Source organism: Heterodontus francisci, unplaced genomic scaffold (assembly GCF_036365525.1).
Source record: "Heterodontus francisci isolate sHetFra1 unplaced genomic scaffold, sHetFra1.hap1 HAP1_SCAFFOLD_64, whole genome shotgun sequence".
Classification (NCBI taxonomy): domain Eukaryota; kingdom Metazoa; phylum Chordata; class Chondrichthyes; order Heterodontiformes; family Heterodontidae; genus Heterodontus; species Heterodontus francisci.
The window spans coordinates 4,270,760-4,297,712 of NW_027140221.1; the positions used below are offsets into that span (position 1 = coordinate 4,270,760).

A 26,953-nucleotide genomic window follows, 5' to 3' on the forward strand; every position below is an offset into this window, starting at 1 on the left:
AAAGATCTCCTGAATTCTGTTATCAATATTGAGTGTCGTGCTGATTTATTAGCAACCAGTTACTAACTTGAATCACAATATTCTATCTTCAAGTCCCAATCTCGGGTTTGAGCACAAAATGACAGTGTAATACTGAGCGAGAGCTGCACTGTTGGACGTGCCAGCTTTCAGAAGAGACACTACCCAAGGCTTGTTTAGGTGGTTACAAACGAATCCGTGGCACTATTTCAAATAAGAGCTTGGAGGCCATTCCTGGTCTCCTGGTCAATATGTGTCCCTCAGTGAACATCAGAAAAACAGGTATTTAGGCAGTTTGTGGCAGTTTGCTGTCTACATACTGGGCGCTGCGTTTCCTGGATGAGAACAGTGACTGAACTTCAAAAATGCTGCATTGTCAATATAACGCTTTGAGATGTCCGGTGGTCGTCAAAGGCGCTATTTCAATGCAAAGCCTCCCTGTCTTACTCATGTTTAATGCAATCCGATAAATCCATGTTTTATCAAGTTCTGGATCAATTGCTGATTCCAGCTGAAATCGATGCTTCCTTTTAGTCTATTTGCCAGTCCAATCAGAATGATTTAATGTAAACGGAAGCTCGAGGGACAGCACCTCATCTTCCTTTTAGGCATTCTACAGTCCTCACGACTCAATATTAAGTTCAACAACTATGTTTTTATTCGATCATGTGCTGTTGGCGTCGTTGGCCAGGCCAGCATGTATTGCCCATCACTAATGGCCCTTGAGAAGATGGTGGTGAGCGGCCTTCTTGAACCACTGCAGTCCGCATCTGGTAGGTACATCCACATTGCTGTTAGAAAGGGACTTCCAGGATTATAACAAAGCGACAATGAAGGAACGTTGATATAGTTACAATGCACGCTGGTGTGTGGCCTGGATAGGAAGCTGCAGGTGGTGGCATTCCCATGTTCACTGGTTTGGAATTAGAATTAGAACATTACAGCGCAGTACAGGCCCTTCGGCCCTCGATGTTGCGCCGACCTGTGAAACCATCTGACCTACACTATTCCATGTTCATCCATGTGTCTATCCAATGAAGGTGCTGCCGAAGGCGCCTCTTCTATTTGGTACACTCTGCTGCCATGGTGCCTTGGTGGTGGAGGAAGTGAGTGTTGAAAGTGGTAGATTGGGTGCCACTCTGGATGATATCGAGCTTCCTGAGTGTTGTTGGAGATGCACCCTTCCAGGCAAAAGGAGAGTATTCCATCACACATCCGACTTGAGCCTTCTAGATGGTGTACAGGCATTGAGAAGACAGTTGGTGAGGTGCTCACCACAGAATTACCAGCCTGGGTGAGGTCCTAGAGGACTGGAGAATAGCCAATGTTGTTCCTTTATTTATGAAGGGTAGCAAGGATAATCCAGGTAATTATAGGCCGGTGAGCCTTACGTCAGTGGTAGGGAAAATATTAGAGAGAATCTTCGGGACAGGATTTGCTCCCATTTGGAAACAAACAAACGTATTAGCTGGAGACAGCATGGTTTTGTGAAGGGGAGGTCATGTCTCACTAATTTGATTGAGTTTTTTGAGGAAATGACAAAGATGATTGATGAAGGAAGGGCAGTGGATGTTATCTATATGGACTTCAGTAAAGCCTTTGACAAGGTCCCTCATGGCAGACTGGTACAAAAGGTGAAGTCACTCAGGATCAGAGGGGAGCTGGCAAGATGGATGCAGAACTGGCTCAGTCATAGAAGACAGAGTGCAGCAGTGTAAGGGTGCTTTTTTGAATGGAGGGATGTGACTAGTGGTGTTCCAAAGGGATCAGTGCTGGGACCTTTGCTGTTTGCAGTATATATAAATGATTTGTAGGAAAATGTAGCTTGTCTGATTAGTAAGTTTGCGGACGACAGAAAGGTTAGTGGAGTTACGGATAGTGTTGAGGATTGTCAGAGGATACAGCAAAATATAGATCGGTTGGAGACTTGGGCGGGGAAATGGCAGATGGAGTTTAATCCGGAAAAATGCGAGGTAATGCATTTTGGAAGGTCTAATGCAGGTGGGAAGTGTACAGTAAATGGCAGGACCCTCAGAAGTATTGACAGGCAGAGAAATCTGGGCATACAGGTCGACAGGTCACTGAAAGTGGCAACGCAGGTGGATAAGGTAGTCAAGCAGGGATACGGCATGCTTGCCTTCATTAGTCGGGGCTTAGAGTATAAGAATTGGCAAGTCATGCTGCAGCTGTACAGAACTTTAATTCGACCTCACTTAGAATATTGCGTGTATTTCTGGTCGCCACACTACCAGAAGGACGTGGAGGCTTTGGAGAGGGTACAGAAGAGGTTTACCAGGAAGTTGCCTGATCTGGAGGGCATTAGCTATGAGGAGAGTTTGGATAAACTCGGATTGTTTTCACTGGAACGACGGAGGTGGAGGGGCGACATGATAGAGGTTTACAAAGTTATTAGCGGTATGGACAGAGTGGATATTCAGAAGCTTTTTCCCAGGGTGGAAGAGTCAGTTACTAGGGGATTTAGGTTTAAGGTGATAGGGGCAAAGTTTGGAGAGGATGTGCGAGGCAAGTTCTTTGCACTGAGGGTGGTGACTGCTTGGAATTTGCTGCTGGGGGAGGTGGTGGAAGCAGGTACGATAGCAACATTTAAGAGGCATCTTGACAAATTCATGAATAGGAAGGGAATAGAGGGATACGGTTCCCGGAAGTGCAGAAAGTTTTAGTTTAGGCAGGCATGAAGATCGGCGCAGACTTGGAGGGCCGAATGGCCTGTTCCTGTGCTGTACATTGTTTGTTCTTTGTTCTTTGTTCACTAACCTGCCTTTGTGGATGAAGCATTTATCTGCTCTGGTCGAGTTCAGTTTCTGCTCAATGGTGACAACCAGGATGTTGATGGTGGGGGATTCAGCGATGGCAATGCCATTGAATGACAAGGGGAGATGGTTAGATTCTCTCTTGTTTGAGATGGTCATTGCCTGGCACTTGTGTGGCGCGAATGTCACTTGCCACTTATGTGCCCAAGCTGGACGTTTTTCAAGACTTGTTGTATGTGGCCATGGGTTGCTTCAGTATCTGAGGAATCGCAAATGGTGTTGAACATTGTGCAATCATCAGTGATCATTCCCACTTCTGACATTATGCTGGAGGAAAGTTGGTTAATGAAGCAACTGAGATCATTAGCCCAGGACACTACTCTGAGCAACTCGTGCATTGATGCCCTGGGACTGAGAAGATTGACCTCCAACAACCACAACCATCTTTCTTTGTGCTCTGTACAACTCGAACCAATGGAAAGTTTCCCCCCTGATTCCCATTGGCTTCAGTTTTGCTAGTGCTCCTTGATGCCATACTCTGTCAAATGTTGGCTTTATGTCATGGTCAGTCACACTCACCTCAATCCTGGAGTTCAGCTCTTTAGTCCATCTTTTTATCAAGGGTTAAATGAGGTCAGGAGCTGCATGGCCCTGGCAGAAGCCAAATTGAGCATCAGTGAGCAGTTTACGGCTGATCAAGTGCTGCTTTGTAGCATTGTCAACGACCTATGCCATTCCATTGCTGATAATCAGGAGTTGACTGGTAGGGCGGTAATTCGCCGGGTTGGATTTATCCTGCGTTTTATGTACAGGACATACTTTTTTATTTGTTTTATGTGATGTGGGCGTCAATGACCAGGCGGCATTTACTGCCCATGCCTAATAGCCCATGAGAAGGTGGTGGTGAGCTGTCTGCTTGAACCGCTGCAATCCATATAGGGTAGGAAGACCCACAGTGTCATTTGGAAGGGTGTTCCAGGCTTTTAATCCAGCAACCATGAAGGAATAGTGATATAGTTCTAAGTCAGGATGGTGTGTGGCTTGGAGGGGAACCTGAAGATGGTGCCTGTTCCCACGAATCTGGTGCTCGTGTCCTTCTAGGTGGACTGTGTGGACGGTGGTGCCTGATTCGCCTTGGTGCATTGCTGCAGTGCATCTTGCAGATTGTACACACTGCTGCCACTGTGCATCGGTAGTGGAGGGAGGGAATGTTTGTTGACGGGGTGCTAACCAAGCGGGCTGCTTTGTCCCGGATGTTGTCGAGCATCCGGAGTGTTGCTCGAGCTGCATCCATTCAAACAAATGGAGAGTATTCCATCACACTCCTGACTTATGCCTTGAAGATGGTGGACATGCTTTGGGGAGTCAGGATGTGAGTTACTCCCCACAGGATTTCTGGCCTCTGACCTGCTGTTGTACCCACGGTATTCATATGGCTACTCCAGTTTAGTTTCTGGTCAATGGTAACCGCCAGGCTTTTGAAAGTGGGGGATTCAGCGATCGTTGACCAAAAGCTGAACTGGAGTAGCCATATAAGTACCGTGGCTACAATAGCAAGTTAGAAGCCAGGAATCCCGTCGTGAGTAATTCACGTCCTGACTCCGCAAATCATGTCAACCATCCACAAGGCACAAGTCAGGAGTGTGATGGAATAAACTTGATCTGCTTGGATGGATGCAGTTCCAGCAACACTCCGGAATCTCGACCTGGTATTTTGCACTGATGTGCTGCGCTACCACATCATTGAGGTTCGGGAAATTTATGAAGCTACTTCCTCCAGTTATTTATTGAAATATCCACCACCATTCATGACTGCAGAGCTTCGATCTGAATCGTTGGTTGTGGGATCACTTAGCTCTGTCTCGCCCATGCTGATTATGCTGCTTTGGCATGCAAGTAGTCCTGTGTTGTAGCTTCAGCAGGTTGGCACCTCATTTTGAGGTATGCTTGGTGCTGCACCTGGCATGTCCTGTTGCACTCTTCATTGAACCAGGGTTGATAGCCTGGCTTGATGGTAACAGTAGAGTGGGGAATATGCCGGGACATGAGGTTAGAGAGTGTGTTTGAGTACAATTCTGATGCTGATAACGATCCACAGTGCCTTATGGATGCCAGTTTTGCATTGCTAAATTTGTTCGAAAGACATCCCACTTCGCACGGTGATAATGCCACACAACACGATGGACGGTATTTTCAATGTGAAGGTGGGACTCCGTTTCCACAAGGGCTCTGCGGTGGTCACTCCTACCAATGGACAGATGCATCTACGGCAAGCAGATTGGTGAGGATGATGTCAAGCATATTTCCCCCTCGTGTTGGTTCCTTCTCCGCTTGCCGCAGAACCAGTCCAGCAGCTATGACCTGTAGGACTCGACCAGTCGTGGTGCTACCGAGCTACCGGGCATTGAAGTCCTCCACCTAGAGTGCGTTCTTCACCCTTGCCACCCTCAGTGCTACCTCATCGTGGTGTTCAACATGGAGGATTACTGATTCATAAGTTGAGAACGAGGGTGGGGAGCGGGTGCAGTAGGTGGTAATCAGCAGGATGTTCCTTGACTATGTCATGAGACTTGATGGACTCAGGAGTCGATGTGGAGGACTCCCAGTGCAACTCCCTCCCACAGGCCCACCACCTCTTTTGGGTCTGCCCTGCCATGAATGGCGATAATCGTGTCTGGGACAAGGTCCGTTAGGAATTATGCAGAAAGTATGAGTTTGTCAGGCTGTTGTTTGACCAGTCTGTGGCACAGCTCCCCCACCTGTGACAGAATCTCCCAGACGTTAGTAAGGATCAACAAGGCTGGATTTGCTGTAGTCATTTCCAGTGCCTAGGTCGATGCCAGCAGGTCCATCTTTTTAGTGTTTTTATTGCTTTCATGGGATATAGACATCGCTGCCCAGGCCAGCATTCATTGCCTATCCCTAATTGCCCAGGTGGTGAGCTGCCTTCTTGAACCACTGCAGTCCATGTGGTGTAGGTAGACCCGCAGTGCTATTAAGAATGGCGGTCTGGGATTTTGCCGCAGTGACAGCGAAGGAAAGGTGATTTAGTTGAAGTCAGAATAGTGTGTGGTATGGAGGGGAAATTGCAGCTAGAGTTATTGGCGTGCATCTGCTGCCCTTGTACTTTCAGGTGGAAGAGGTCATATGTTTGGAAAGTATGGGCTGATTAGCCTTGGTGCATTGCAGCTTGTAGATGGTACACGCTGTTGCCACTGTTCATCGCTGGTGGAGGGAGTGAATGTTCGTGGAAGAGGTGTAACTGAGTGGTTTGCTAGACAATTTTCAGAGTCAACCACATTGATGTGGGTCTGTAGTCAAATGTAGGCCAGATCAGGTAAGAACTGTGGATTTCCTTCACGAAAAGGCAATTGTGAACCAGACTGCTTTTTTGTGACCTTTAACAATGGTTTCATGACCATAATTAAATTAGCTTTTTAGTCCCAGATTTTTTTATTCATGGATTTAAAATTTCATCTTCTGCCATGGTGGTATTCGAACCCACGTCCACAGGGGAATACTCGGGGCCTCTGGGTTATTAATCAAACGACAATACCACTACAGCAACACCTCCTCTCAACTTGGGCAGTTTTCTACATTGCTGGGTTGCAGCTGTACTGGAACAGCTTGGCTCAGGGCACAGCTTATTTTGGCCCACAAACAGGGTTGGTCGGGTGAGGCAGTGATTTACTTGTATTCTTTTTAATTTTCTATACTGCATTCGCTGCTCATAGTTCGGTCTCCTCTACACTGGGAGAAAAACACAGATTGGGTAACCACTTTACAGAATACCTCCGCTCGGTCGACAAGCATGATCCTGAGCTTCCAGTAGCTTCCCGTTTTAATGCTCCATGTTGTTCCCATAGCCACATGTATGTCCTTGGCCTGCTGCAGTGTTCCAATGAACATTAGCTCAAGCTCGAGGAACAATGCCTTATTGTTTCATTAGGCAATCTACAGTCTACTGGACTCAATATTGAGTTCAATAATTTCAGACCATGAGACCAATTATTTTTGATTATTTATTACTTTTATTTAATTTATCTATATCATTTCTTAAGCGTGTGCTAGTCTCTAAATTACTTTTCATGTTTTTGCCTTCGTGCACAGCTATTCAATATTCTGCCTTTGCATTCTCTCTGGACTCATGCTTTCTCTTTTACTGCAACTATTTAGTACTCAATTTGCATTCTGTTGCATGGCATCTGCCATTTTATCTCTCCTCACTCTGTCCCATCACAGTGATTCCTTCTTGCTCCACTTCCCCCGTTCCCCATCTCACTTGTTCATTTTGCCAGTTCTGATGAAGGATCGAGACCTGAAACTTTAAATCTGTTTCTCCCTCCACAGATTCTACCAGACCTGCTAAATATTCCTGGTACTTCCTGTTCTCATTTTAGTGTTCCAGCTTCTGAAGTACTTTGCTCTTATCCCATAACCTTTGCAGTACCCAGTGCCTTCAGCCGTTTCTTTAAACCACGTGGAGAAAATCGGATTTCGACCTTGACTGCCATTTTGTTTTGCATTCTGCTGGGCTTAAACTTGTTTTTCATGTTTTTCCTTTCAGACAGAGCTTTTCATTATTCTGCCATTAACACTCATGTTGGACTCATGCCTTGATCTTTTACTATTACCAATCCCTTTGCCTGCTGTTGCAGGATATTTCTTTCATTTCATCTTTCCTGCCCTATACTCTATCAAAGACGTCCCTTTTGCTCTTCTTTCCCCCTTCCCCCACCACCAATTACTCAAAGTTGATAACATTTATAACCGTTTCCAGTTCTGATGACGTCGCAGAACTGAAACGTTAACTCAATTCCTTTCTCCACAGATGTTGCCAGACCCGCTATGTAGCTCCAGCACTACAAAAAAGTATTTAATTCAAACCCTTTTTTCATCGGGAAATTCCTGCCACAAATTATATGCAGCACTGAATCTGGTAACCAATGTACAAATGTCACCCCAACTTCTTCAAACGCATCTTTTTACTCATTACCTGGTGTACAATTTCTCTGACAATATCTGTTTACAGTTAACTTAGCAATTACAGAGATTACTTGCTTCAGTGATTTTCAAGTGGACTCATTTCCAATCATTGTTCTGAAATAACTGAATTCCGTGCTGCCTGTCACAGGTGAAGGAATCTCTCAGTCTTTCCAATAATTAACTTTCTTTTCAAAGCAAAGTGCTTCAGAACCTGGAAATCTGTTATAAAATCATAACATTCTGGAAATTTTCAGCAGGTCTGGAAGTAGCTGTGGAGAGAGAAAACATAACTAATATTTCTGGTCCGTGACCCCACCCCCCGTCAGAAGTGGGAGTGCCTAGAGAGGGAACAGATTGTAAACCAGGCAGGGAAAGGAAAGAGAGAAGGAAAGTATAAGCGGAAAATTCTGTAATAGGGTGGAAAACAGGAGAGATTAAATGACAAAACGGATGATGCTATAATGTAAATTGGCAATGGGACAAGTAAAGAAACAAAGAATGGGTGTAGAGAATGTGTACATGGGAAAATGCCGATTCACCAGCAACAGCCGCCGTCCAATAATGAGATCAGATTTCATGATCTGAATTGTTTTTAACTTAATGTTGATGATTTTCTCTTTCCCATTCCCTGCCTGGAGGAAAAACTATTACATCTCAAAGCACTGCCAGTTCTGGCGATGTATCACTGACCTAAAACATTAACTGTTTCGCTCTCCACAGACGCTGCCGGACCGACTGAGTATTTCCAGCATTTTCTGTTTCTACTTAACTTTCTATCAAATCCTTCCCTCCGTTACTGTAACTGGTTGTATTGGTATATAACTGAGGTATAGTGAATGGCGATGGCTTTGGATATTTTACTGTCCAGGCCCTTTGAAAATTAATCCAATTATCACTGAATGAGGACAAGTATGTTAGCCCAATTTATGTCTATTAGATAGTTTCTGAGATGTCAGCTAATGTATCCTAGCAGAAGTATTGATGAAAAACATAAAACCTGTAAAAATAAAACACATTACTATCTGTCTGCACTTTTCTGATTGGATAGTGGCTTGATTTGCTATGAAGTGTCTGCTATACAAGCCTCGATTACATGGCTCCGGACTTCAGCTCTCACAACTGCCTTGCCTCGATTACCTGGCTCTGACCCTCACTGATCCCTCATCTCAGTTACCTGGCTCTGGCTTTCACTGCTGCCTTGCCTCAGGTACCTGGTTCTAGCTCTGACTGTTCTTTGCCTCGGTTACTGGGCTCCGGATACCAGCGATCACTGCTCACGCCCGTGAGTTCTGGGCTCTGGCTGGTTCCTGGTCCCTGTTACTGCGATTCAGCTCTTTCTTGGCTCGGACCTTGGTACTACGCTCCAGCTCTCACAGCTCCCTGGCCTCAATTACTGGGCTCTGGCTCTCACATTCCCCCACCCCCACCCCAACCACCCCGGCCTCGGTTACTGGGCTCCAGCTCTCACTGTTGTGCAGCCTCGGTTACTGGTCGCCAGCTCTCACCGCTCCCTTACCTCGAAAGCTGGGCTCCGGCTCTCAAGGCTCCCTAGCCTCGGTTACTGGGCTGCACCTTCAATGCTGCCATGCCTCGGTTACAGGACTCCGGCTCTCGTTGCTCCCTGGCCTTGGTTAATGGGCTTGGGCTCTCACTGCTCCTTTGCTTTGGTTACCAGCCTCCAGCTTTATCTGCCACACAACCTCGTTTACTCAGCTTCCACTCTCACTGCTTCCCGGACTCAGATAGCGTGCTCCATCTCTCATTGCTCCCCAGTTTCACTTACTGGTCTTCGCCTTTTCCTGCTGATCGGCCTCAGTTACTCGATCCCAACTCTTGTGTCTCCCCAGCCTCTGTTACTGTATTCTGGCCTCCCACCAGCGGTCCTGATGATGATGGGAGAAAGAGGTGCGACGCCATTCTGGGGGAGGAGTAGAGACGGCATGGTAGGATGGAGACAGGATGGCATGGGTGAGTTGAGGATGGACGTCATGGTAGTTTGGAGTGGGGCGGTAAGGGGTGGGAATGGCATGGGTAGTATATGACGGTGGTTGGGGACGGCATGGGAACAAGGTGTATGATGGGGAATGGCATGTAATGATATGAGAATGTTAAAAAGTTTGGGATGATATGGCATGAGACGGATTGCATGGCAATGATGGAATAGAATGGGATGGGGAGTTAAAGATATACTTAGTTTTAGTTTTTTTAGAGATACAGCACCGAAACAGGCCCTTCGGCCCACCGAGTCTGTGCCGACCATCGACCACCCATTTATACTAACCCTACACGAATTCCATATTCCTACCACATCCCCACCTGTCCCTACACTGCCCTACCGCCTACCTGTACTAGTGGCAATTTATAATGGCCAATTTACCTATCAACCTGCAAGTCTTTGGCATGTGGGACGAAACCGGAGCACCCGGAGGAAACCCACGCAGACACAGGGAGAACTTGCAAACTCCACACAGGTAGCAGCTAGAATTGAACCCGGGTCGCTGGAGCTGTGAGGCTGCAGTGCTAACCACTGCGCCACTGTGCCGCTGTTACAATATCGATATTAATTTCAGCACTAACATTTCTGAATCTCTGCTCGCGGATAAGAAACAGCAGTGATACTCGGTCTGAACCCGGGGACCATGACTACAAATCTTGCTCCAGTCTGAAAAGCAACTGCCATTCACCACAATGTTGATACGAAAAACGTACTGAAGTTATAACTGTACTCATTAATATTTACCAGTAGTCATATTTATTATAAATCTGTTATTGCTCATGTTAACTTTAATAGTTTTTTTATTTACTTGTCAATCCATTCACTGATTCCAGCTGTTTTTTTTATTGTATTTCCTAATACAGTCGTGATGATTTACTTTAAATCCTGTGTCCAGCAGAAATAACTGTCAAAGGTACAGTAATTAGATCCATCATTGGCTATGTTAATAAATGTATAAATGTCTCTCTCAACTTCTTTAAACTGATGTTTTTGCTCCCAACCTAATGTCTGATCCCCTATAATTTCCCGTGTTTACAGTTATCATAGTGACGATTGAGATTATTTGTTTCATTAATTTTTCAGTGGGCTCATTTCCAATTACTGCTTTAAAATAATTGAATTCCGCGCTGCCTGTCACAGGTGAGGGTATCTCTCAGTCAGTCCAACATTTAACTTTCTATGCAAGGGAAAAGTGCTGCAGATCCTGCAAATCTGAAATAAAAACAGAAAAGGCTGGAAATATTCAGCAAGTATGACACCATCGCAGGACAGAGAAAAATAAATAATGTTTCAGGTCAGTGAATTAATGTTTCCTTCGTCAGAACTGGGAGAGGTGAGAGGTGGGACGGTTTTTAATCCAGGTAGGTAAAGAAGGGAGTTGAGGAAAGTACCAATGACAAGGTATATAATACAATGGAAAACAGGAGAGATTATATCACAAAATGACGATAGTGGAACGTAAAATGGGATGGCAATGGGATAAGCAAAGAAACAAATGATGGGTGTAGAGAAGGTGTATGTGGGAACATGTAAAATCACGACAAACAGCTGCCATACAATAACATGATTAGATGTTATGATCTGAAATTGATAAACACAATTTTGATGATGGCACCTGCCTCTTTGCTGGCTCTCGGTTCTCACTGCTCCCCAGCCTCAGTCGCCTCTGGCTGGCGATTCTACCTCGCCTCGGTTACTGGTCTCTGGCTGTCGTTGTTCACCAGCCATGGTTACTGGGCTCCGGCTCTTGCTGCACCCCGACCTCAGTTACTTGACTCCAGGCGCTGCTACTATCAGCCTCAGTAACTGGGCTACTGGCTCTCACTATAATTTCCATCCTTGGTTAATGGACTCCAAACCCTGAGGTTACCGGCCTCGGTTACTAGACTCTGACTCTCACTGCTTACAGCCTTAGATTCTGGGCTCTGGCTGGCTCTTGGCCTCGGTCAATGTTATTTGTTTCCTGCTGCTCTCCAGACTCAGTGCCTCGGCTTCTGGGCTCTGGCTGGTTTCTGGCCTCGGTTACTGGGCTTCAGCTTTTGATACTCTTTGGCCTTTATTACTGCACTGGCTTTCGCTGCAGCTGGCCTCAGTTACCGGACACCGGCCCTTGCTGTTCCCTTTCTTCGGTTACTGCCCTCCTGTTCTCACTGCACACCAGTCTTGGCTACTGGATACTGATTCCAACTGCTGTCCGGCTTTCGTGACTGGGCTCCAGATCCCTTTTGCTTCCTGGATTCCATTACTTGGTTTTGGCACTTGCTGCTTCCCGGGCTGGAGAACTGCGTTCCAGAACTTAGTGCCCCTGGCATCGATTACTGGGTTCCAGCTCTCGCTGCACCCCACGCTCTGTTGTTGTGCTCCAGACTCCGCCTCTTGTTGTAGCCCAGCTTCTGTTACCAGACTCCAGCTTTTGCTGCTCTTGGCCTCTCATACTGGGCTCAGGCTTTTGATGTTCCCTTGCCTTGGTTACTGGCCACTACCTCCCGCTCTCCTAGCCTCAGTTAATGGCGTCCAGATCGCGCTGCTTCCTGAAATTGATTTGTGGACATTTCTTTTCTGTTTCCTGGCATCGAAAACTGGGATCAGGCTCCATTATTGGCGTCTAGGCTCTGCCTTTCACTGCACCCCGGACTTGGTTCCTCGGCTCCAGCTCTCATTGCTTCCACCTTTGTTTACCGGGCTCCAGCTCTAGCTGCTCCCTGGCATTGGTTACTGGGCTCTGGCTCTCACTACAACCAGCCTCAGCAACTGCTCTCTTGCTCTCAATGACCTCCAGTCTCGGTGAATGGGCCTCTGGCTCTCGCTGTTCACTGGCCTCATTTATTGGGCTCCAGCTTTCACTCTGCCCCAGTCCGCTCATGGGCATCAGGGCTTGTTAATCCCCAGCCTTGCTTACTGTGCAGTGACCCCTATACCTCACTGTTCCCTGGCCTCAGCTATTGGGTTCTGGCTCTCACCACTCCCCAGGCTCAGTTACTACGGACCTGCCCTCAGCTCTCGCTTCTCACTCTCCTCGGTTACTGGTCTCTGTCTCCTGGCCCTCGCTCTTCCCTAGCCTCGGCAATTGGGCTCCTGTTCTCGCTGATTCCCGGCCTTGGTAACGAGGCTCCAACCCTCTCTGCTCCCTGACGTTGGCTACTGGGCTCCAGTTTTCACTGCTCACCGGCCTTGTTTACTAGGCTCCCGTCCTGTATGCTCCCTGGCCTCAGTTACTGGGCTGCAGGTGCCACAGCTTCCCAACCCCAGTTATTGGGCTCTGGCTCTCACTTCTCCACAATCTCAGTTACTTGTGTCTTACTTTCACTGCTCCCCGCCCTTGTTACTAGATGCTGGCTCCTGCTGTTGCTGCACTGCCTCAGATAGTGGCCTCAATACCTAAGTTTCTGCAAGGAAAATGGGGGAGGGGTCGATATGATCAACAGTGAGTTGAACTATTTCAATATTGCTGAAAATAGAGACCAGTTGTTGAAGCTGTTCGTCGTGCACTCATCAGGACATTCCCAAGCATACCAATGTAATGGAAAACTGGTGCATTGTATCAAACATGTCCCTTCCACTGGTCACAACAGGCAATGCACAGGCTGAATCCAACAAGCCGGTGCTTGCAAAACTTAAAACACAGTGTCCAACATTAGATGTGATTCCGTAATTGGGCAGCATTTGCGAAATAATCCTCAGTGTGCCATGAAGTGTACATTTGCAATTACATGAAGCTGCATGTATTAGTAAACAGAGCCCTGTTCTTTGCAGAAAGAAAGCACATGTACAGACATTGCTCCTGATTCAGGTAAACAAAATAAGTGGCTCTGTCTCTTGGCTCTCACTCTTCCCCAGCCACAGTTCCTGGACTCTGACTTGCGCTGCTTCCAGGCCTTCGTAAATATGTTCCAGCCATCCCTGTTCCTGACCTTTGTTCCTGAGCGCCGGTTATCGCTGCTTCCCTACCTTGGTAATGAGACCCCACTCTTCTCTCTCCTCCTAGACCTTGGTCCAGCCATCTCTGGTCCCTGGTCTCCATTACTGGGCTCCGGCTTTCTGTGCTGTGGTCTTGTTCACTGGGCTCCAGCTGGCATTGCTCGCTGGCCTCAGTTGCTGGGCTCTGGGTCACACTGATCTCTCGTATTGGTTACCAGGCTCTGATTCTCACTGCTCCCTCACTTTGGTTACCTTGTTCTGGCTTTCAGTGCTCCCTAGCTTCGGTTACTATGCTCAGTATCCCAGCGCACGCTGTGCGCACCCTTTGGTTCTGCGTTCTGGCAGGTTCCTGGCCCCTGTTACTGAGCGATGGCTCTTGCTACTCTTTAGCCTTTGTACTGGACTCCGGCTGTCAATGCTCCCTGTCCTCGGTTACTCACCCCACGCTCGCACTGGTCCTTGGCTTTGGTTACTTGCCTCTGGTTCTCACTGCTCCCCAGCCTCAATTACTAGGTTCTGGCTCTCACATTGGTACCCACCCTCCTGCACCCCCTTCACAACCCCCGTCCCCGCACGCGCCGCCGGCCTCAATAACTGGGTTTATGCTCTCATATTTCCACCTCCCCACCATCTGGCCTCGGTTTCTGACCACTGGCTCTCACCGCTCCCCGGCTTCGGTTACTAGGCTCCAGCTGTCAGTGCTCCCCGGCCTCAGATAGTGTGCTCCATCTCTCATTGCTCCACAATTTCACTTACTGGTCACCGCCTTTTACCACCCATTGACCTCAGTTACTGGCCTTCAGCGCACTCTGCTCGATGGCCTCAGTTAATCGGGTTCTACTCTAATGGCTCCCCAGCATCTGTTAATGAGTTATGGCTTCCACTGCTGGCTACTGATGATGAAGATAGAGCGGTGTCACACCATTATGGGGAGGAGTGGAGACAGCATGGTAGGATGGAGAGGGGACAGCATGGGTGGGTTGAGGGTGGATGTCACAGTAGTTCAGAATGCAGTGGTTAGCACCGCAGCCTCACTGCTCCAGCGACCCGGGTTCAATTCTGGGTACTGCCTGTGCGGAGTTTGCAGGTTCTCCCTGTGTCTGCGTGGGTTTCCTCCGGGTGCTCCGGTTTCCTCCCACATGCCAAAGACTTGCAGGTTGACAGGTAAATTTGCCATTATAAATTGCCACTAGTACAGGTAGGTGGTAGGGCAATATAGGGACAGGTGGGGATATGGTAGGAATATGGAATTCGTGTAGGATTAGTATAAATGGGTGGTTGATGGTCGGCACAGACTCGGTGGGCCGAAGGGCCTTTTTCAGTGCTGTATCTCTAAATTAAACTAAACTAACCTCAGTTAAACTAAATGGGGCGGCATGGGCTGGGAATGGCATGGGTGATCTACGAAGGTGGTTGTGTATGGCACGGGAGCAATGTGTATTATGAGGAATGGGAGGTGATTATATGGGAGGCCTGAAATGTTTAGGATGTTATGGCATGAGTTTGATTGCATGTGAATGATGGATTGGAATCGGACGGGGAGTTAAAGGGAGTGCAATATAGATAGTCATTTCAGCACGAGCATTTCCGGATCTCTGCTGGTGTATAGGAAACCACCGTGATCCGAGTACTGAACCCTGGGAAACATCACTCAAAAACCCTTTCCAGACCGAACAACAGCCATTCACCACAATGTTGAGAAACAAGTTGTGACTGTCCTCATCTGTAATTACAAGATGTCAGATTTATTGTAAATCTGGTATTGCGCATTTTAGTTCAATAATCTTATTTTGTTTATTTTTCAATCCTCTCTCTGATTCCAGTTGCAATTCCTGTTCTGTTAAAATTCTATTTCCTAATACTGTCATGATGTTTTAATTTAAATCCTGTCTCCAGCAGAAATACCCCGAACTTCTTTAAACTGGTGTTTTTACTCCCAACCTGATACATTATTTTTCTGGGAATTTCCCTTGGTTACACTTAACTTAGTAATGATTGAGATTATTTGTTTCATTGATTTTTCAGTGGACACATTTCCAATTATTGCATTGAAATAATTGAATTCCGTGTTGCCTGTCACAGGTGAGGGAATCTCTCAGTCAGTCCAATATCTAACTTTCTATACAAGTGCAAAATGCTGCAGATGCTGCATCTGAAATAAAAACAGAAAATGCTGGAAATATTCACAGGTCCGACAGCATCTGTGGAGAGAGAAGTATAGTTATTGTTTCAGGTCAGTGACCCTTCGTCAGAACTGGGAGAGGTGACAGATGGTACAGATTTTAGGCCAGGCAGGGAAAGGAGGGAGTGGAGGAAAGTACAAATGGCATGGTCTGTAATAGAGTGAAAAACAGGAGAGATTATATCACCAATTGATGATAGAGAAATGAAAAATGGAATGGTAATGGGAGAAGTAAATAAACAAATGATGCGTGCAGATGAGGTGTAAATGGGAACATGTGAAATCACCACACACAGCTGCCACTGACACCACTAACAGCTTAGATGTCATAGAGTCATAGAGTTATACAGCACAGAACCAGGTCCTTAATCCCATCGTGTCTGTGCCGGCCATCAAATACTTATCTATTCGAATCCCATTTTACACCACTTGGACCCGAGTCTGGCGTTCAAAGTGCTCCTCTATATACTTCTTAAATGCTGCGCGGGTTCCTGCCTGTACTACACCTTCAGGCAGTGTCTTACAAATTCGAATGTCCCTCTGGCGGAAGAAAATCCTAAAATCCCATCTAAACCTCCAGCCCCTCATCTTACATCTATGCACCCTGGTCATTGACGCTCCGCTAAAAGAAAAAAACTTTTCTTCCTATCTATCCTATCAATGCCCCTCATAATTTTCTATACCTCTGTCATATCCCCCTCAGCCTTCTCTGCTGTAAGGAAAATAACCGCGCCTTTTCAGTCTCTCTTCATTGCTGAAATGCTCCGGCCCAGGCAACATTCTGGTGGATGTCCTCTGCAACCTCTTCAGTGCAATCACAGCCTTCCTATAGTGTGGTTCCCAGAACTGTACACAGTACTCCAGCTGTGGCCGAACTAGCATTTTCTGCAGTTCCATCATAACCTCCCTGCCCTTATATGTTTTGCTTAAAAAGGCAAGTATTCCATATACCTTCCTAGCAAACTTATCTACCTGTGCTGCTGCCTTCAGTGATCTATCGACAAGCACACCAAGGTCCATCTGACCCTCTGTACTTCTAAGGGTCCTACCATCCATTGTACATTCCCTTACCTTGTTATCCCTCCCAAAATGTATCATCTCATACTCATCAGGGTTAAATTCCATTTGCTACAGCTCCGCCCATCTTACCAGCCCATCTATACTGTCCTGTAATCTAAGGCTTTCCTCCTCACTATTTATGACACCACCAATTTTCGTGTCATCTACAAACTTACTGATCATACCACCTATATTCTCGTTTAATTCATTAATGCACAGGAGAAACAGCAAGGGTGCCCGCACGGATCCCTGCGGTGCACCACTAGTCACATGTTTCCACTCGCATATACAACTCTCGATCATTACCCTATGCCTCCTGCCACTTTGCTAATTTTGGATCCAATTTGCCAAATTGCCCTGGATCCCATGGACTCTTACCTTCTTGACTAATCTCCCATGTGGGATCTTATCAAAAGCCATACTGAAGTCCATGTAGACTACATCACTTATTTTACCCTCATCTACACATCTAGTTACCTCCTCGTAAAATTCAATCAAGTTAATTAGACACGATCTCCCTGACAAAACCATGCTGACTATCCCTGATTAATTCCTGCCTCTCCAAGTGGAGAGCAATCCTGTCCCTCAGAATTTCTTCAAATAGATTCCCAACCACTGATGTCAGACACACCTGCCTGTAATTACCTGGTTTATCCCTGCTACCCTTCTTGAATAATGGCACCACATTGCTGCCCTCCATTCCTCTCGTATTTCTCCAGTCACCAGAGAGAATTAGTAAATTTGTGTCAGAGCCCCTGCTATCTCCTCCCTTGCCTTACATAACAGCTTGGGATATATCTCACCTGGGCCTGCGGATTTGTTCACTTTTAAGTGCGCTAAAACAGCTAATATTTCCTCCCTCTCAATGCTAATATGCTCCAGTATATCACAATCCCGCTCCCTAATATCTACACCTACATCGTCCTTCTCCTCAGTGAACACTGATGAAAAATTATCATTGCAAACCTCAGCAGATCCGCACACAGATTGTCACTTTGATCCCTAATGGGCTCTCCACTTTCTCTGGTAATTCTCTTGCCCTTAACATAATTATGAAACGACTGAGAATTTTCCTTTATCTTGCCCACCAGTGTTTTTTCATGTCCCCTCTTAGCTCTCGTAATTACTCTTTTAAGAACCCCTACACTTTCTATACTCCTTTTGTGCCTCCGCTGTTTGCAGTGCTCTGAATCTGCCATAAGCCTCCTTTTTCCCTTATCCAATCTTTTATATCCGTTGACATCCAGGGTTCCCTGGACCTGTTGGTCCTACCCTTCACCTTAGCAGATACATGTCTGAACACTCGCTATTTTCTCTTTGAATGACTCGCATTAGTTTTATGTAGAGTTTCTACAAGTAGCTCTCCCATTCCACTTTGGCCAGATCCTGTTTGATCATATTAAAATCGGCCTTCCCCCAATTCAGTTACTTTATTTCCTGTGCATCTTTCCCCTTCTCCATAAGTACCTTAAATTTTACAGAGCTATCCACGAAATGCTTGATCACTGACACGTCATTACCTGTGATGTGACCACCTCACTAACCGTGCTATCCACGACAGCCTCCGCATCGCGTATGCTCCACAGTGAGTCCATCCGCAGATCCAGGTGCGCATTGCAGTCAACCAGTAGCTGCAGCTAGACACATTTCCTGCACACATGGTTGCCAGGGACATGGCAAGTTTCTCAGATTTCCCTCCTTCACAGGTGGAACACATCACAGGGCTGAGCTCTCCTACCCTGACTTACCCTTAGATTAAGCTCCTTAGTTACACCCTTTAATACAGAGTAATAATTAGGGTAGGAACCTTATTCCACTCCATACACTACCTCTCAGAATCTAAAATCCCTACCTTTACATTTAATTCAGCGATTGAAAGTAGTAAAAATAGGCTAGAAACACCCACCTGTTCCTACTTACCAATCAGCTGCCTCAATTTATCTTGCCCACCAGTGCTTTTTCATGAACCCACCCCTCTATACTTTCTATACACCTCTAGGGTCACCGTTGTGTTCAGCGTTCTGAATCTGAAATCCTGATACAATCGTCTATATCCCGTTTCATCCAGTGTTCCCTGAACTTATTGGTCCTACCCTTCATCTTTACTGGAGCATGCTGGCACTGAACTCTTCCTATTTCCTTTTTGAATGACTCCCACTGGTCTGATGTAGACTTTCCTACTAGTACTTGCTCCCAATCCACACTGACCAGATCCTGTTTTATCATATTGAAAGCAACCTTCCCCCAATTCAGTACTTTAATTTCCAGTCCCTCTTTGTCCTTTTCCATAACTACATTAAATCTTACAGAGTTATCGTCAAAATCCCCGAAATGCTCCCCCACTGACACTGACACTGCCACCACTTTTCCGGCTTTATTCCCTAAGATTAGGTCCAGCACTGCCCCTTCTCTTGTAGGACTTTCTGCGTGCTGGTTCAAAAAGCCCTCCTTGGTACAGTTAACGGTTTCTGCCCCTTTAAGCATTATGCACGGCGTTCTTCCCTATTCTGGTATGAAACTCTTGAAGTCAACTTTGATGATTACACCTGCCTCTTAACTGGCCCACGGCTTTCACTGCTCCCCAACCTCCGTTAGTGGCCTCTAGCTGTCAATTCTAACCAGCCTTTGTTACTGGTCTGTGGCTGCCGTTGTTCGCCAGCCTTGGTTACAGGGCTCTGGCACTTGCTGCTCCCCGGCCTCGGTTACTGGGCTCTAGGCCCTGCTGTACCGACCTCAGTTACTGGGCTACTAGCTCTCACCAAATTCCTAGCCTCAGTTACTGGGCTATGGCTTCCACTCCTACCCGGACTGCCTCTCATTGCTCACACCCTCAGGCTCTGGTCCCTGGCTGGTGCCTAAATAATCTTCAGTGTACTAAGAATTGCGCTGACAACCAGTTCATGATTGCCAGTAGGGCTCGCAGTGTGGCGAATTTGCACTTACTGGAAGCTACATATATTAATACACAGAGCCCTGTTCTTTGAAGGCAGAAAGAACACGTAAATTAAATGCTCCTGTTTCAGCTAAACAAAATAAGTGACATCCATTCGTTGGCTCATTCCTCCGGGCAATGCCTTAACTGATCAGATTCAAGCTCCCTGGTTTAAATTGCAAACAAAGCTTAGCAGTTAACGGTCAGTCATCGGAAACTGATGCATTCTCCATGGCAGAGCCTCTACCAATCAGATTTCACTTGCCAACTGAGCAGCACCTTCTTCTCATATAGCATAAAGTTACTGTTTTTTCCTCACATTCATATACTTTTGGATTGTCCTTATGAGTGTGTTTAAGCCGAAAAGCTGCGAGAATATGTCTCTATTTTCAGAAATACTCAAGTTTTGTAATATTAAACGACTATTTCAGTGTTTTCCTTTTATCATTTAATCTATCCTGCCTTCCTCCGTTTCACAGACCATCCCGTTTGTTAGTTTAGTTACAATCACTTCAATGCATCACTGGACACAGGAACACATATCGAAATCTCAATGAGTCCTCAATCAAACTGGCAACTTTGCGCACAGCCTGATGTATAATTTCCCTGTTTATTTCCCTTCCTCACAGTTAACTTGCTGACGATTGGGATCATGTCTCGGCGAAAGTGCGGTCTCTCCAATTGTGTCACTCGCTACCTGGTGGCCATGGCAGCGGCGGATCTACTGGTCATTATCTTCGACCTGATATTGAGGCACATTCCCATTGTTTATCTGGAACAACTTAATTCCTTGCGGTCCATCCCCGTGTGTAATATCCACGCAGTCCTGCTGTTTGCAGCCACAGACTGTTCTGTCTGGTTCACCGTCACTTTCACCTTTGATCGATTTGTGGCCATTTGTTGCCAGAAGCTGAAAAGTAAATATTGCACCGAGAAAACGGCAGCTGTGGTTCTGGGAACAGTGACTGTGCTGAGCTGTTTAAAGAACATCACCTGGTATTTCATTTTTACAGGTTGGTATTCGAAGGTGAACATGCCTTGGTTTTGTTCTGTTTCAGATGGTATTCGGTTCTCTCGGGTCTGGATAACAATCGAGCTCTTCCATCACATTCTAACCCCATTTGCCCCATTTGTGGTGATTCTTTTTCTCAATGCTTTCACTGTCAGACACATTTTAGTAAGTAGCAGAGCACGCAGCAGACTCCGGGCTCAAAGCATTGGGGAGATTCGCAGAGACCCAGAGATGCAGAGCCGAAGGAAATCGATCATTTTATTGTTAGTTATCTCGGCAAGTTTCATATTGTTATGGGTAGTATTTATGGTGGTTTCGATCTGGAGCCAGTTGTATAATTTAGGATATCGGTCTGTAATTCCACCAATGTTTCTGCTGCAAGTGGGTTACATGCTGCAGCTCCTGAGTTGCTGCACAAACACTGCGATTTATGCAGTGACCCAGGCTCAGTTCAGAGAGCAGCTGAAGAATGTGTTGAAATATCCCTCTACTCAAATTGGTAAATTCATTCAATAATGAGAGGAAGCGAATCACTGACTATTTCCAACAGCATCTAATTTCATTGCACATTTCCAGCAGCTGACGTATTGCGTCTGTCACTGTGATGACAGCGGGGTGGGACCTAAAACTGGCCCTATGGTGGCAGAGCAGTGGGGCGCGCGGGTCTGGGTGGGAGGTGTTGGTGGGGTGATGGAGACAGGGTGCAGCATGTTCCCATGCTGATGGCAAAATGAACAGTGAGCAGGGTCTGATGACTGCCGACCACGCCCATCGCGCTGACACAGCTCACTACGCTGAGAGCAGAATATGCTGGGGGAATGCGGCAACAGCAGACCCGTCCACCGCGCTGACCCCGCCAACGCGCTGAGGGCAGATTCTGTTGCTGAAAAGCGTCACCAGCGGCCCGGCCAACTGGCAGTCTCAACAGCAACCAGGCAACAACCAAAACTGCAACAACAGGAAGAATAGAGCAAGTGGTGAGAAGATTCAGCCTTAAGTACTTCATACCCGTTTATAAATCTTTATGATAATTTCGAAACTTTATCATCGTTTACAATTCTTAGAATCATTACAAATGTTCTTAAGAACTGCATAATCCTTTATAGTCCTTTACTCTTCTTTATATTACTTTATAACCATTTTAACTATTTTATGAAACGATATAAACATTTATAATCCTTAATTATAGCCCTTTATAATGCTTTATAATACTATATAATCCGTTATAGAACTTGAGATACCTTTATAATACTTCGCGTTCCTTCAGACAATTTAAAATTATTTACCACCTTTTATGGTCCTTTAGAACCCTTGATAATCCGTTATAATACTTTATAAACTTTTGTAATACTTTATAATCTTTATAATCCTTAAAAGCAATTTATAATGCTTAATAACTATTTTACTGATGCTAACTCTTTGTCCTCCTTTATAATCCGATAAACCAGCATAATCCTTTATAACCCTTTTTACCAGTTCATAATAATCTCTCATCTTTATAATATTTATAGTCCTTTGCAGCCTTTTATAATCTTTCATAAGTCCTTAGAAGCCTTTGTAATTCTTTTTCCCCTTTTTATTTTTATAATCGTTTGAATCGTTTATAACCCTTCATCATCTTTAAGAATTCTTTCTTTTTTTATAATCCTTTATAAACTTTTAACCCTTCAGAATCCACTGTAACATTTTAAAATACTTTATAACATCTAATATCAATTTATATTTTGTAATCCATAATATGTTTTATATGTTATAACCCTTTACAAACCTTTATAATCCTTTATAACAGTTTATTATACATTGCAATTGTTTCTAATCCTGTGCAATCATTTATAGCACTTTATAATCCTTCACAATCATTCACAATTCTTGACAGAAGTCTCTAATCATTCAAAACTCTTTATTGCACTTTCTAACAGCTAATAATCCCTTAAACCCCGTGGTAATCCTGTATAACACTTTTAATCCTTCCTAATCCTTTATAATTATCTCTAACCCTTTATAAACATTTATAACACTTCACAATGCATTGCTATAATTTGTATTGCTTTATAATGATTTGAGAACTTTATAACACTTGATAATAATCGCAATCGTTTATAACACTTTGTGATTCATCATAGCCCTGTACACTCATTTATGGAGACTTTACCACTTCATAATGCTTTATGAACGTTATAACCAATTATAATCCCTTCTAATCCTTTATAACCCTTCATAATACCTAATAACCTGAATAATTCTTTGAAAATAATATATTCCGCTATAACCCTTTATCACCCTTCATAATCCTGAGTAATCCTTTATAACATTATATAATTATTCATAGTATTTATAATGATGTATAATATTTTATGAACTTTATAATAATGCATTGTAAGCTTTTATAGTTCATTATAACCCGTCATACATCTTATCGGTCCTTTATAGCGTCATTACGACATAGAGAGTCATTTACTACACAGGAGGAGGTCATTCGACGCACATAGGCCATGGCGGCTTTCAGCAGAAATCAGTCAGTCCCACTCCCTCGCTCATTCTCTGTAGCCTACGAGTTTATTTCCTTCAGGTGCCTATCCAATTTCCTTTTGGAATCATTGATTGTCTCTGCTTCTACTACCTACGTGGGAGGTGAGTTCCAGGACGGAAACACTCATTGCATAAATAAAATAGTTTCTAATATTCCCCCTGCCTCTGTTGCCCAGAATTTTAAACTGTGTTCCCTAGCCCTTTCACCAGCAGCTAACTGAACATTTTTTTTCCTTTTCTAACTTATCTCAGCCTGTAATATCTTGTTCACCTCTAGCAAAACTCCCCACAATCTATTTTCCACCAAAGAGAACAAACGCAGCTTTTCCAACCTAACCTTGTAACTCAGATCCCCCATTCCTGGAACCATTCTGAAAAGTCTCCTCTGCAAGCTCTCAATGACTCTCATATTCTCCCTGAAGTGTGACTGGAATTGGACGCATTGATCTAGTTGGGACCCAACCAAATCTTTATATAGGTTCAGCATAGGTTCTACACCTTCGTACACAATACTTCTATTCATGAAGCCGAAGATGCAACCAGATTTACTAACCACGCTCTCAATAAATCCTGCCACAGTCAAAGACTGATGCACATGTTGCCCCCGGTCCCTCTGTTCGTACACACCGTTTTGAGCTGTGTCATTAAGTCTATATTGCCTTACCCTATGCCTTCTGGCAAAATGCATCGCCTCACACTTGTCTGTATTAAATGTAATCTGCCACTTGTCTATCCATTGTGCTAGCCTATCTAGTTCCTGCTACAGGCAGTTCACAACATCCGCACTGTTTGCAATCGCTCCAAGTTTGGCATCAAATAACAAAAACAAAGAACAAAGAACAACACATCACAGTAATAGGCCTTTCGGTCCTCGAAGCCTGCACCGATCTTGATGCCTGTCTAACTAAAATCTTCTGCACTTCCGGGAACCGTATCCTTCTATTCCCATCCTATTCGTGTATTTGTCAAGACGCCTCTTAAACGTTGCCATCTACCTGCCTCCATCACCTCCCCAGGCAGCAGGTTCCAGGCTATCACATCATCTGCACATTTTGGAATTCTACTCTGTATTCCAAATCCTTGTCATTAATATATAGAGCAAAAGGAGCAGAGGTCCGAGCACTGATCTGGAGGAACAGCACTATCTACTATCCTCCGGTCTGGAAAAAAAAATAATTTAAGAAATCTCCCCGTTATCTGTCCTTGAGCCAATGTTTTATACAATTAGACACTATTCCATATGCTTCAATTTTGTTAACATGCCTTTTATGTTGTACTTTGTCGAAGACTTTCTGAAACTCCATATTGACCGCATCCACCACATTCCCTTCAACATTCCTTCACTGTTATTTCATCAAATACATTAATTGGATTTGTCAACCATGATCTGCCTTTAGGAATTCAGTGCTCGCTATCCCTACTGATGTTAACCTCTAACCAGTAGATGTAGTGCATTTGCATGTCCAAAAAGCATTCGATAAGATGCCACATAAAAGGTTACTACACAAAATATGTGCTTATGCTGCTGGGGGAAATATATTAGAATATATGTAGAATGGCTAACTAACAGGAAGCAAAGGCTTGGGATGAATGAGTCATATTCCGGTTGGAAAACTGTAACCCGTGAGGTGCCATAGGGATCAGTGATGGGCGGCAACTATTTACAGTCTATTTTAATGAATTACATAAAGTGGATAAAGTGACCGACTGAATTGTAGCCAATTTTGCTCACATTACGAAAATAGGTCGGAAAGCAAATTGTGAGGAGGATGCAGAGTTATATGAAGGGTTAGAATTGGTTAGGTGAGTGGGAAAAACATTGGCAAATGGAGTATAATTGGGAAAATGTGAGCTAGACTACTTAACTTGGAAGAATAGGGGTAAAAAACAAATATTATTAAAATGGAGAGCGATGGAAAAATTCTGCGGTGCAGGGGGACCTGGGTATCGTTGCACATGAATCAGAATAATTAAGCATGGAGAAATAGCAAGTAATTAGGAAGGCACATGGAATGCTGACATTTATTGCAAGGCGGGGTGGAGTATAAAGTTGGGAATTCTTGCTAAAACTGCACATATCGTTGCTGAGACAGACTTAGAGTACTTTATAGAGGTTTGGTCACCATACTTAATTAAGCATATACTTGTATTGGCAGCAGTTCAGAGAAGATTCACTCGGCTGATTCCTGGGATGAGTGGTTTGTCTTATAAAGAAAGGTTAAGCAGGTTGAGCCTATAGTGTTTGGAGTTTAGAAGAATGAGAAGTGATGTTATTGAGGCATGCACGATTCTGAGGGGGCTTGACAGGGTAGCTGCAGAGAGGATGTTTCCTCTCGTGGGGGAATTTGGAACTGTTGGGCACAATCTGAAAAATACGGAAATCTCCCATTGAAGGCAGGAATGAGGAGGAATTTCTTCGCCTCCAGGGTTGTTAGCGTTTGGAATGCTCTTTCCCAGAAAGAGTTAGCGGCTGGGTCAATCAACGTATTCAAGGCTGGGATAGGCAGATTTTTCATTGACAAAGGAGCCAAGAGTTTTTGGGGCAGGCATTAAAGTGGAGTAAGGCCACAATCCAATCAGCCATGAATGGTGCAGCAAGCTCGAGAGGCCAAATAGCCTACTCTTTCTCCTGTTTCTTATGTCCTTATGTTATTTTCTGATATTTCTAATCGTAGCCATAGAATCACCATCAATAACTACCCTTTCTGTTACCACATTGTTAACACTGGTGCCCCCAATGTCCGTGCCCCCTTCCTCTCCCTCGTGTAACTGCTGTCCCTCAGCGGTATCATTTGAAATCACAGCGTTATTTTTGACATGTATTCTTATGACACTCAACTCTACCGCACTGCCATTTCTCTTCACGTTTCCAGTGCTGCGAAATTATCAGACTGCTTATCCAACGTCCATGTTTGAAAATGCAACAAATTCGTCCAATTAGCTACTGTGATGACGAAACACAAATTGCATCAGCTCCGACACAAACTCAATTCCATACTTACTGATTACATGCCTTTTATATAAAATAAAACAATTTGGAAGACAACCAGATTCGATAAATTTTTTTCAAGCAGCCTATGTGGTCCATGAGAAGCTGCTAAATGGCCGATGAAGCCAAATTGTTTGGGAAGATGGGCATTCTCCAAGGGTCAGGTTGTGAGGAAAAATTAGATAAACTAAACCTGTATTCCCTGGAATACAGAAGGTTACGGGGTAATCACTCACTCTCTCAGTCACGGGAGGACCGTACGTAATGTTGCTCAGTCAACATAAACTGATGAGATACATCCAAGGATACTGATGGAAGTAAGGCAGGGAATTCTGGAGATACTGGCCATAATTTTCCAATCCTTCATAGATAAGTGTGCGGCCAGAGGACCAGAGAATTGCAAATATTACACCATTGCTCAAAAAGTGTGCAATTGCAACCTCAACATCTACAAACTAATCAGTTTAACCTTGGGGGTGGGAAATCATTTAGAAACAATAATCCATGAGAAAAGCAACAATTATTTGGACAAATTTGGATTTATTAAGGAAAGTCGCATGG

At 44.8% G+C, this 26,953-nt stretch overlaps 1 protein-coding gene across 1 annotated transcript in view; it reads left to right on the plus strand.

Moving 5' to 3' along the window:
• The window catches only part of LOC137359121 (probable G-protein coupled receptor 139), a 28,208-nt gene extending 6,818 nt beyond the window's left edge, over positions 1 to 21,390 (plus strand). The window contains exon 2 of the mRNA XM_068025201.1: positions 20,492 to 21,390. Within this exon, the coding sequence (XP_067881302.1) occupies positions 20,492 to 21,390 (899 nt within the window). The remainder of the gene's footprint in view (positions 1 to 20,491) is intronic.
• The last annotated feature ends 5,563 nt before the right edge of the window (positions 21,391 to 26,953 follow it).